At 34.4% G+C, this 13,199-nt stretch overlaps 1 protein-coding gene across 1 annotated transcript in view; it reads left to right on the top strand.

The window, feature by feature from the left end:
- Positions 1–13,199, top strand: part of LOC111052444 (sterol regulatory element-binding protein cleavage-activating protein) — a 62,365-nt gene that overhangs the window by 12,838 nt on the left and 36,328 nt on the right. Inside the window, exons 2-10 of the mRNA XM_039423306.1 lie at positions 424–604; positions 2,876–3,002; positions 4,013–4,137; positions 5,586–5,760; positions 6,878–7,023; positions 8,111–8,369; positions 8,848–8,958; positions 10,511–10,729; positions 12,913–13,055. Of these exons, the coding sequence (XP_039279240.1) occupies positions 459–604; positions 2,876–3,002; positions 4,013–4,137; positions 5,586–5,760; positions 6,878–7,023; positions 8,111–8,369; positions 8,848–8,958; positions 10,511–10,729; positions 12,913–13,055 (1,451 nt within the window). The 5' untranslated portion in view covers positions 424–458. The remainder of the gene's footprint in view (positions 1–423; positions 605–2,875; positions 3,003–4,012; positions 4,138–5,585; positions 5,761–6,877; positions 7,024–8,110; positions 8,370–8,847; positions 8,959–10,510; positions 10,730–12,912; positions 13,056–13,199) is intronic.

The raw sequence follows: 13,199 nt of genomic DNA on the forward strand, positions 1-13,199 counted from the left end.
TGAACAATAAATCAGCTTTTAACTCGAAAACTGTATAATATATTTATAAACTTTGTTATCCTTCCAGTAAAGATAATCTATGATGTAATAAGGTAATGTTGATGTAACGTTGTTGGTGATGTTATTAGCGAAGTATTTATGTTTAGAGCATTCCACGATTTAACGGTTTGATAATAATTGGTCGTACTCTGTCATGAACCGAACTATAACTGTCTACTTATGCAGCTCACAACAACAGGATGTTCCCTAAATAGATCTACAAACTTTATGAGGTGATCCTTACATCAAAATAAAAATGTTCCAGTAAATAAGGGGTTTATGGTAAATAAGAAATGTTTTAAAACACGAACTGTTATGTTTTTTAAGAAAATAAATAATTTATTTTCAATCGTCAATAATAATAAGATGTGTTTTGTGTTGCAGTGATCTGATGGAAGATGACTTGACATTGATGAGTGATGGCTAATCCAAGATGGACGGAGACATCAGTGCCGCGCAGTCTGCCAGAACGAGTTGCGCAGTTGTACTACGCGCATGGCCTCTTCTGCGCAACACATCCCTACATCGTCATATTCCTCGCCCTCTCACTCACCCTGCTCTGCTGGTCAGTTTTAGCTCATTTCTGTTACCTCTTTATTTGTATAAATTTGTTAGCATGTCATTGTAGTGATTGAGAGGGGAAAAAGACAAACCTTGGTATATTTCTCTCTAGACTTCAAATAAAATGTCTGAAATGAGGTTATGTTTCACTTTCAAACATGAAACAAAGAAGCGATGGAAGGGATGTGGTAGCCTACAGACATACAGAGTGTCCCACAAAAAGTGTAACAGCTGAAGACCATAGCCACATGAAATTTGCAACAAAAAATGTTCAGTAAAATGTTCTTATCGACCTTAGTTTTCGAGATATGCAGGATGAGCATGAATTATTGAACACATTTCTCACGTAAATAAAAAACAACCATACTACTATTGGTAAGAGATAAATCCATGAGACTTAGAGCCGTTTGCACAGTGCCAGTTTAAACTAAATTTCATTTTAAACTGGATTAAATCCGTATCAAGTCTCGTTTGCTATAATGTGTTTCATTTTGAGTTTAAGCCACAAGCTGATTAAATTCAGTTTAAGCTTTGACTGTGCAAACGGCCTTTAGAGGATAAATTCATGGTATCGTTGATTGAATAAAACAAAAATTTCTGTAAATATCAATTTTTGGGATATTTTCAGAAAATTTTTGTTTTATTCAATCAACAATACCATGAAGAATTTATCCTATAAATATCATGGATTTATATCTTACCGAATTTGAAATGTTCTGTCCCAAAAATTTAAACTTCAGGTGTTCATATCTGTAGGCTTTCATATCTCAAAAAGTAATGATTGGAAAAAAATGTTTCCCTGAGAAAACTTATTCATTTCGATAGCTTGATAAAATATAAATCTAAAAACTTTGAAAAATATCACCAGTAGAAAGTTTATTTTTAGCCTTTGCGTTTGCACAGCCTTAATGGTGTGGGGTGACAGAGCATCAGGAGGATGCTATGTGCGTTCTGTGGTTTCACAAAAGCAGATAATCGGTTTTAACAGTTCAAATACGTTTTCGTTTAGATTATGGGCGTGGAAAATAAGTTGTATGCAAGGAAGTTATGTAATATTGATGAACTAAATCGAAGAATTGAAGCCGCAATTCAGGACCTTATCGACCATGTATAGCTTGGAATTGAATATCGTATAGATATTTTAAGTGCAACAAAACGTGCACACGTAGAAATTTGTCAAACTTGTCATGTGTTATAAATTGGCTTTTCAATAAGTCGATATCCATGTAAGTAAACTTGAGTTATTCGAATTAATAAAAACAATATAAAAAACCTTGTAGTACCCTTTATTATTAAAAACTTTAAAATATTTCAACGACTAGTTTCGACCCTCATTTTCAAGTTGAAATGTAAAAAATAAATAAACAAGTTGATATTATATAATATGAACATATGCTTATTTTCATATAATTAATTTCTTATTCATTATTTTTGTAATAATAAACGAAGTGAAGTAAGTGAAGTGTTTTTGAGTTATTCGCTATTTTTTTATTCACCTACAAAATGTGTTCAATAATTTATACTCACTCTGTATATAGTTCTCGATATTTTTGAAAACATTCAATAACTAGAAAACTATCAGTCGAATCTAATTCTAAGGATATGGTTGTAAGGAGAAGATATTTTCCAATAAGATCCATATAACTTGTTCCTTTGTTGGACGTTTTTGAACTTTTTATGATCGCTTAAAGATGCGTTCACACCAAAGTTAATAACAAAATGTTATTAACTTAATCCTTATAGATTCTATTAGATCGAACATATCTTATCATACACATGATGAACACATGTGTTTGTCAAGTTCCGTTGTTCAATCTAATAGAATCTATAAGGATTAAGTTATTAACATTTTGTTAATAACTTTGGTGTAAATCCAGCTTAACTGTTTGAAATTTGGCTTTGAACTCGACGAATATACGTTTTTCAACTTTGCATGACACAACACAAAAATTTACCTAGTGCCAGACCACGGGTTATCTGCTATAATACCTTAATAATTATAGAGGCCTATAACCATCCTTGGTAAACTTAGAATATTTGTGCAAAATTTCAAATTAATCAGTTTACTAAACATTAAGTATTTCGAGTTTCATGCTCTTCAAGCCCATAAAATTCTTTCATTAATACACTGTATGTAGGAGATGGAACACTCATTAGTATGCTACTAATAATATTGTTGTGTATGTAGAATATTCCATTATTATCGTACACTTGTGTATTTTTCGGCAATAAATTCAATTTAATTCTAGTAAATGTTTTGTGATATTGTTTGCAGTTACCCACTGCTGAGTCTACCACTGCCAGGCAATGTGCCACAGCAGTATGCAAGCCACGGCAACCAGACACTCACCGATGCACCGCGATGGCTCCAGGCCTCCAGTCCTGTCTGCTATGTACAACAGGTAGGCCTATGCTATGCACTGCATTTCCTGCTTATCAAATCATAAACAGTACTTAACAAGCAGTATCCCCCGGTAGCACAAAAGTCTTCAATTTTAATCCCGATTTGGAGCCATGTGAACTAGTCAGAGAAGTCTTCTTCTCAGAAAAGCATTCTCTGATTCGTGATTTTAATCGTGATTGAAATTCAACAGGCTTTTGTGCAACCTTTCTTGGCAACATTCTATTCTCTCAGTTCCATTTTAATGTTCGTTTTTTTTCTTCGACATCAACTAGGTACTACAATTTTTTGCATACTTGGACCAGTTTCAAGGACACGTTTTAAATTGAATGAACCATTAAAACTCTAGTTTTAGTATAACTTAAATGGTTCATTAGATTTAATTAGTGTCTTAGAAGCCGGGTCTTGAAGATCAGCTCTTCCATAGTAATACTTCTCAATGCCTTGGATCTGTTTTTCCAACATTTTCTTGGACTTCCTGTCACTTATTTTTTATTTTGTTAAAATAGTTATTTGAAATACATCAAATCTTTCCCAAGAGTGTTGAGCAGCTAACATTGGGCCAAAATGAGATTCTGGGAAGTTATAATTGAAAACGTCTTTTAAAGCGTTACCAATCAGTAAATACATTTTCTAAATGAATGACAAAAAACGAAGAAAGTCCATGTTCCACTCGAATCACTTGTTCACAAGGAATGAACCGTTGAAGAGTTTCGGTTCAATTTTGTTTTGATAGGCTTAGAAAGAAAAAAGGGCAGAAACATTTCGTTCCTATGTGCTCCCAAATTGTTTGTTTTCTCAGAACTTTCTTTCAATGTGTAAACACTCCCATAAGTACAACTCTTATTATTTTTCAATCCGATTAGGCAGAAAAAAACTGAATAGGAATAAGCGAAAATATTCTTTCATTAATATTCATCTCAGAGGTCGTGGCTGAACCAGGCATATTAGATCATAACTAGGTATGATCATTGGATTCGAATTATAATTCGAAGCGTTTTGCTGCTACAGGTTGTGATGAAAGCAGCTGTCTCTCCCTGGTCCGATGACTTCCTACTGACCGATGCCTACCGGGCGCCTCTTGCCGAGGTCTTCAGTCTGGTCGAGGTCATTCAGAACTACCAGCATGAAAACAGGTAAATACTCTAGCTCACACTAAACAAACTATAGGTACCGGCTAACATTTAAAAACCAGGAACAATCTCGTCGTGCGGTATGAATATTCCGAGAAATTCAACCCACTACATCAATCAATCACTTTCTTTATTCAATACATAACAAGAATTACATACAACAAATTATTGAAACAATTACTTGAAAAACGAACAACAAAAGGAACTATATTTTGATGACTGACAACAAAAGGAACTATATTTTGATGACTGAGAGCCTGTAAGGTAGAAAAACGACGAAGAATTCGTGGTCCTCCAAATTGGTTTCAAGTCCGACTAACTGATCAAATCTGGAAGTTTGAAGCTCACATCCTGTTACAATAACAGTTGTGGCATTAAAAAGATAGTTAGAAAAAAGCAGAAACAAGCCAGTTATGACTACACAATAACATTTATTATAACTAACATTCTAATTCTATTGAATACTTATTCAGTTGAATTTTGAACCTAACCCTATTATCCTATCTGATACTTCGTGATGTACTACGATTACTGATGTAGCCTATCACTATCGGTTGTTATAATTATTCCAGGTACCAACATTGTATACTAGGTGAAACAAACAATATTTAAATTTGTTATATATCAATTTACTATTAACTTTCTGGTTACCTGCCATTTTGTTCGCTAATAATAGAAGTCATCATATTATTAGTGAATGGATTATATACATTTTGCATTCAGAATGGATCAGCCGCTGAATGAGATAAAAAGCTTATGCCGAATCACTTGAAACTGAAAATATTAAGTCATTACAAAAATGATTCAACAGTCCTCGAGCGCTGAATGAATGAATTCCTCGAGCGCTAGATGTTTCTATGTGAAGTTCACTTTTCACGTGTTTTTGGGCAGCTGACTGACGACACTGACCCTGTCACACACTAACCCTGTCAATGCCCTCAGTGAGCTGCCCATAAACATTATGTTTTATGAAATTCCTGTAAATACTTGGTTTTAATAGTAGTTTATACAACACTTTTGAAATAAGGGTCTTTAACGCACGAGTTAGATGTAAGTTAAGACACGGTGAAAAGCTACTTGACAAGAGTGAAACCGTAAACTAAAAACATGACTAATTAAAACTTGACTTTAGTCTATTCTATTAGTTTGTTCTATTTCTATTACTGAAAAATTGATGGAAAACTTGACGAACTGAAAAACTTGGCAAAGTGAAAACTTGACGAAATGAATACTTGACGTATTGAAAACTTGATGGATTGAAAACTTGACAAACTCAACTGCTGCCAGCATCGGAAACCGTGTTCAATGTTAATGTTCAAGTCAATGCATGAAGTACACTTTTCAGTATAGTTTTGCAAACCCTTTGCGAAAGTCGCCTGTTATGAGATTGTTTGTGATGTTTACATTATAGAATGGTTGTGAAAAATGCATTTTTTGTGGGGTTTGGACAGTTCACTGACTCTCTCGGACGTGTGCTTTCACGTGGAGAGCGCCCGCAGCAAGAAGGATCGGCTGCTGCTGCCAGAGTACGGCTGTCTGCTGCTGTCGCCCGCCAACTTCTGGCGGCAGGACTTGCATCGCTTCACCGGCGACACCAACCTCATCTCCACCATCTACAGTTACCAGGTAATGCTCCGATTCACATTTTACTGGCAGTGTTTGCCTAATGGCCCTGATAGGGCCACTGAATCACCACTCATTCTGTTGGAACCTGGTATTTATTTACGTATTAGTCTTTTGAAGAAGTATATAAAGTTATTTATCAAGACAATTATGATCAAGATTATTTAAACATCATGAATTTGTGTAAATAACGTCAATACCAAAATTGCTTTAATCATCTGGAATGATAGTAGACTACTTGACGAGAGAAACATTAATATGTCATTGGATAGGCGAAATTCGCTTCTATTTATGATAAATTAGCATTTGAAAATTTTTTTATTTTTCTCATCTGAATGAGGAGTGTGAATTTTTGCTCTAGTGTATAAGTCACCATGCATTGTAGCAAAAAGTATACAACATTGCACAACACTCTTGTAAGCTGAAGCTCTATCCATAGCCCAAGTATCATGCAGATCTGAGAGATTTTATTATTTTCTGTTATTAAAAGTATTATGAATGATTGCCAAACAATATTAAATATTAAAATCGTTTAAACAGTCAAAAATTATAGTACTTGACGAGAGGATAATAAATATATCATCAGATTGGAAAAATTTGCTCCTGTCGAAGAGATATTAGCATTTGAAAATGTTTGATTTGTCTTATCTAAGAAAGCAGAAAAAATGTATGTTCTAGTTAATAACTCACCTTGTATTGTAGCAAAAGGATCATAATCAACAAGTTTTTTTTATATATATATATATTATTTCTATTAAAACTAGTCACTAGGACTAACCATTAATTTTGTTCTCTTATTTCTTATCCTAAAATATTAATTTTTATTGCTAAAGTCTTCCAATGAAGCCTACAGTTCTAATCTATAATTTCACTACTTTAAATTCTTTCACTACACATTTATTTAATATACTTTTTTCGCTTCACTAGCACTACACCAACTCGAAGGGAGGGCTTTGTTCTCTCCAACCTCCTTGTGAGTTCAGTGTTGTCTAGCAAATCATCAAGTTGCTAGTAATTTTGATGATTTTTATTTTAATTGAATATGTTGCTCTTATCCAGTCGTACTCAAATAATAATTATTTTGATTGCTTTCAATCGAACATTCTTGTTTGAATTTCAGAACTTCCAGAAAGGCAAAGTGAGTCTTTCGGAAATGCTATTCGGTTTGAATATGAAGGACACGGGCATCAAACGGTATCCTCTACGCAAACGGCAAAGAATCATCCAGTTTGCTGTTACAATTGTGTTCCGCCATTACGATAAACAGTAAGTACAGTAATATTGTTTATCTTCAAATTCAGGCATTTTTAAATAGCTTCACCAACTCTATTAGGTCATACTGTTTCTCCTTCAATAGTTTGGCGCAGCCAAATAGAACTTCCATAAGTGATTCCGATGTGAGTCAAATATGTAAGGGCGAGACCATATTAGGCGTTTTCAGACGAGTCGGCAGGGCAGGAAGCTCTCCGATTGGGTGATTGGGTTGTCGTTCAAGAATCAGCTGATAATCAGCCAATCGGAGAGCTTCCTGCTCTGCCGACTCGTCTGAAAACGCCTAATATGGTCTCACCCCTGATTGAACTCATCTATAGGTTGTCGTCTATAGCCAACCTGAATTTTGCAAAGTTTGTGAGTATTCAATGATTCCTTTTTGCACAATGATAGACTTTTTTTCTCTTTCAAGTTTTTGTACTGAATCTTGGTAATCACAATCTTTGATTTTACCAGCTAATTCGAGCTCCTCGATAAGTTCTGTTATTCGTTAAGCCAAAGTCAACATAGATCTAAATGAATTATGCATTTTTTAGTGTATTTATATCGAGAGTTATTCTAAAATGATGGACCAATTTTTAAAAACTCGTTTTTAATGACGTACTAATCCAAAATAAACAATCTTCATACCAATGGAAAGAGACTGACAGAACGACCTGTCTAACCGGCTGGTTGCGCGTCTTTCGACTAGTCTGACAAGCCCCTAAAGTAATATTATTTTTACATAAACTTTGGAATTTTCTATTTTCATTGGGATGATTGTTCATTTCGGATAAGTACTTCATTAGATATGAATTTCCAAAAATGGGCCCATCATTCTGAATAAACCTGTATTTTTGTGGATCTGAATTCAATTTTTTTTCTGAATATGAATTCTAATTGAAATCTTAGTTTATTTTGTCTGCCAAACATTCTTTCAATATGTGAATACTCTTATAAGAACAAATAATATTCTGTTTCTGCCCGACCGGGCTAAATTATTTCGGAAGCAATCCTTTACTCTCATAAACACTCCGTTCTCACATTTGCAGTCTCTCAGTGTAACACCCATAAGAATGTTAACATTGACTCTTCTTCGCAGATTCATTGACGGCCTCCACGACCGGCTGGCCCGCCTCTACCCACTGCATCAGAAGTCGGATCAAGGAGGCAGTGGCAGTGGCAACAGCAGCGACGACGACCCTAACCAAGATGGTAGTGACGGGGGAGGGGGCTCGCTGCACATCTACTATCCGGGCGAATTTGACTACGCTGAGTTGGCACCACTGAGTGGCATCTACGCTCTCCTCTTTGCCTACGTCTACTTCTTTCTTAGGAAGATCGAGCTTGTCAGATCCAAGGTCAGTCACTTATATCTACAGGTTTTTCATATTATCAAGGATGATCATTAGTGGAAAAGTAGATTCATATGGTTTGTTTTTTTGTTGTAGGGGAATTCCCTCTCTCGGGAAGATTCCACCTAGCCTCAACATACTATTTTTAGCCGTCAATTGGCATATGACTGTTTTGCTTAATTTTTTGAGTGAAATTTTGCATTAAATTTTCTCTCAATAAACTCAGCATTATTTTATTAAAATTGATTAATCGAGAAGCAGCTGATTCAATTCAATTCAGGTATTAATCCATGATCGATCAGGGTTCAGGTGAGTTAATCAAATAATTTTTGTATTGAAGGCAAATTATACTGCACATGTTGAAAAAAATACTTTATGTAATTCGAATGCAGAGCTCTCTATTGCTTTCGTAAAAGTGGCGCTTTACGCTCCTAGTACATAAATATTCTGTATTCCTATAAAAGCAATTGTGTTGAATTTTCAGGTAGGCATTGCGTTGAGCGCAGTGATGACAGTGGTTTCATCTCTCCTTGTCACTCTGGGAATCTGCTTCTTCTTCGGCCTTGAACTGGCTGGATGTGGGCGCGGAACAGAGGTACCCTACTATTTTGTTCAAGAATATTTTGTACTATTTTCTTTGCTAAAGAAACATTTTCTTGCTGAGGTTTTGAGCATTTATAGTCGACTCATTATAAGTCTCAAGATTTTTCGTGTGGAAAGAGTAGGATGATGATGTTGATGGTGATGGTGAGAGATGAATATGGTAGGAGCACAATAAGGCCCCTGGCGGTCATTTCATAATCTACTACGCATGCGCAAATCTGACATTCTTAGGGCCGTTTGCACAGTGAAAGCTCAAACTCATTTGAGAGTCAGCTGGTGGCTTGAACTCAAAATGAACCACATTATAACAAACACGACTTGATACGGATATAATCCAGTTTAAATTGATTTTTGGTTTAAACTAGCACGGTGCAAACGGCACTAATTGCCGTTTGTAGTGCCAGTTTAAATGGATTCTCAGTTAAAACTATTTATTAAATCCATATTAAGTCTCGTTTGTTATAATATGGTTATTTTTGATACCAACTGTGGAACCGAATCAGTTAATTTTTAGTCAGCCAACTCATCATAATGACCATGTAATATCATGACATTTTTTTCGTGCTCAAGCAGTCCTTCCAACGGGAGTAGCAGATAATTCTGTTTACTTCAGATAAAATCTCTGAATAAAACAAGTTGAAACAAGGGTTTATAGATGACCAAATATCTGCGTTGCCAGATTGCGCAAAATTAGGATCTTCCAATCTAATGCAAGCCAAATTGTTATTTTTTTCAATATGAGATCCTAGTCGATGCTGGTTTCTCTCATCGAATTTCAGTCATATAATTGAGAATACTTGAGAATAAAGCAATTCTACCTAATCTTGTAATGCAGATATGTTCATCTAGAACCAAAGTAGATTAGATAGATAGATAAATCATTTTATTGCTGTGAGTTCTGAGTTCTTCAGAAGCTATACAATTGTCCAAATAACAATACAAATAATTTATAAAAACATAATGGTACAAGACTATTAGATAATCATTATCATTAAATTGTATCAACTTGTTTCATTCAGACTAGAAATTATTCACATTCTCATGCAGTTCATATAATGTGTTTTATTATGAGTACTCTATTGTCCGTAAATTCAAACGTTTGATTAATAACGTTATCGTTTTTACGTTTAATTTGCTAATTGGCTATCGTAGCATTAGTTTCGTTGGATGAAGTCTGCACTGGTACTGAAGACAAGTTATCGAGCCAACATTAATCTGTTTAATAAATTATCATACAAACAAACCATTACATTACAAAATCCAACTTAATCAAGGTTTATGTTCAATTTGCTAATTGACTCTCGCAGCATTAGTTTCGTTGGGTGGAATATGTACTGTTTTCTAGCCAACATTAATCTATTTAATAAAATGGATTAAATTTTGTTTAAAAAATTGTTAATTAGATTAGATTAAATTAAAATTTGTTTGTTCATACAAACAAACCATCAAATTACAAAATCCAACTTAATCAAGGTTAGTTTGATAGACTGTAACCGGCCGTTCATGTTTGGGAGTATGAATTTGAAGAGTGAATGATGTTGCAGGGCATCCTACTGCAGATGTTCCCCTACCTGGTGGTGACAGTGGGCTTCGAGAACGTGATTGTGCTGACCAAGTCGGTGGTGACGACGGCGCCGCATCTCGACGTCAAGATCCGCATCGCGCAGGGCCTCAGCCGCGAGGGCTGGTCCATCACAAAGACGCTGCTCATCGAGGTCACCATTTTCACTGTCGGACTGCTCACGCTGGTCCCTGACATTCAGGTACTATAAGTTAGGTTAGGTCATCCAAGTTACCATCTTTCACTGTTGGACTGCACTGCACTCGCTTGTGATAAGTTGTTGGTTGGCTCTGAGCACTTCTTCAGTCGAACGATGACTAGAACCATACAGAAAAGATAGCATAAGATATCTCATGATATGGGTAATTTATGTTCCAAATTTCAAGTCAATTTTTCAAACTGAAGCCAATTACTGTCGACTACTGTCTATTATTACGATATTGGCCGGGTGAGAGTATGAGAACGGCACAGTATGAGTGACTACCAGCATCACATAGTTTCACGAAAAAGGACTATGTGGACTATCGGCTTGAGTTGACAGTGAAATTTGGTACATGAACCATTTGATACAATGATAGGATTAACTTCATGGTATCATCTTCTTATGCTACCTTTTCTCTATGCAAAATTCTTGATTTGTTGTCCGTTTGTGGGTTTGTTCAAGATTACTTTCCTCAATCAAATAGCTCAAATTAGTGACTGAATCAATATCATTGAATTTGAGTTTTAGAATGGTTCCAAGAATGTGTTGTCCAAATCTTAAATTTGAGTCAACAATCATCTTGAAATAATTTTCAACATATCCTTTGAACAGATGAAGTTCTTGAAATTGACTCACAAGTCACAACTTTGAGGATATAATAGGATAAAATTAAAAAAAAAAGAAATGACTCATCATCCAGCTGACTGCTGATGTTTTGGGAGTTATCACGGACTGTCTGTCCTTATGCGCCGGCACGTGATTCCAGATGTCCGCCTTGATTCTGACTTATTTCAGACATTTAATATTCAAAGTAAATGACCAGCTCCATATTTTTTCGAAACTTTCTGTTTATAACACTGTTTTACTAAATTTACTAAAGGAGCAACTAAAACCAGAAATGTTACACACAGGAACCGAGCATTAAAACCATGGATCACATCCGGTCTCATTAAATCAATTAATGTTAGGGATAGAATGAAATCGCAAACTATAAAGGAGCCGTATAATATAACACTATAAAACAGATTCAGGGAATACAGAAACAGATTAAAAGAATTAATAAATATCACCAAAACAAACTATTATAGAAATAAACTAGATGAATACAAGAATGACAGTAAGAATTTGTGGAAAGTTATGAAAGAGACCAGAGGAAATTGTACTTAAAATACACACGAATTGTGAATCGGAGACGTGGGGAGAATGTGCTTGCCCGAAACTAAAACAGGAAAAAGTGGTCAAGTATTTGGGGATTATGGTAGACTGTCATCTCAAGTGGGACATGCATATAGAATTCATTTGTAAAAGGCTAAAATTTATATCTTATATAATATATTTTACAAAATCCGTAAATTATTAAATATACAGGAGTTAAAACTAATTTATCATGGATACGTTCAGTCAATTCTGCAATATGCGTTAGGAGTATGGGGGGGGAACTTATGATCACATAATAAATAGGATTTTTGTCATTCAAAAAATGATAATAAAGACTATTCTGAATAGACCAAGAATTCATCCAAGTAGGGACACATTTGATGAATTCAAGGTAATGACCATACGCCAACTATATATTAAAAAAATTCTCTACTACATAAGAAAAAATAAAGATAGATTTACAATAAGGAATAATCTAGCCACATATAATTTCAGGTTAAATTTTCATAATTTATTCAACATAAATCACACTAACCTAACAATATTACGTCGACAATTAAATTATTTAAGCACAAAATTAATTAATTTAATCCCAAATGGTATGCAATTTTTAACTGAGGATAGACATGGGGCACAGATAAATAAATGGATAATTGAGACATTTTTCTTTACTCTCGATAATATTTTATAATATACATTTTTTTTATTTCAACCTTATTTTTTTGATTACTTACGTGATTCTAAAATTTTGCCATATTTATTTTTATTTATAATAATAAAATAATATTTGATATAATAATATTGAACTGATGCTCACGCCCAGCGGACAGGATTTTCCTTGCTGGGTTGTTGCCTTAATGAATAGATTTTGATTTAAATATATTTAATTTATATTTTTGTTTTGATTGTAAGCTATGTTTTATTTTTATTTCTATGAATTTATTGAATAATTTATTGTAAATTGTATTGATGGCAAATAAAAAAGAATTGAAATTTATTACTTGTATTGTTTGTTTTTGTTGCAGGAATTCTGTATATTCGCAATAGTGGGTTCGCTGGTTGACTTTTTCCTGCAGATCTTCCTTTACACAACGATCCTGGGTTTGGACATCCGACAGCAGGCTGACTCGCCTGTCGAGCCCACCTCCTATTCCTCGTTGCAACTCAGGTATAAAATTCGATCATCAATGTAACAAAAAAGTGTTAATCTCAAGTATGAAAATCTATTATTAAATCATGGAAAGATTTTTTTTTATCTTTATATTTGATGAATATAATATTTGAGTTATACTTTATCATCATTAAAAAAAAT

Source organism: Nilaparvata lugens, chromosome 3, assembly GCF_014356525.2.
Source record: "Nilaparvata lugens isolate BPH chromosome 3, ASM1435652v1, whole genome shotgun sequence".
Classification (NCBI taxonomy): domain Eukaryota; kingdom Metazoa; phylum Arthropoda; class Insecta; order Hemiptera; family Delphacidae; genus Nilaparvata; species Nilaparvata lugens.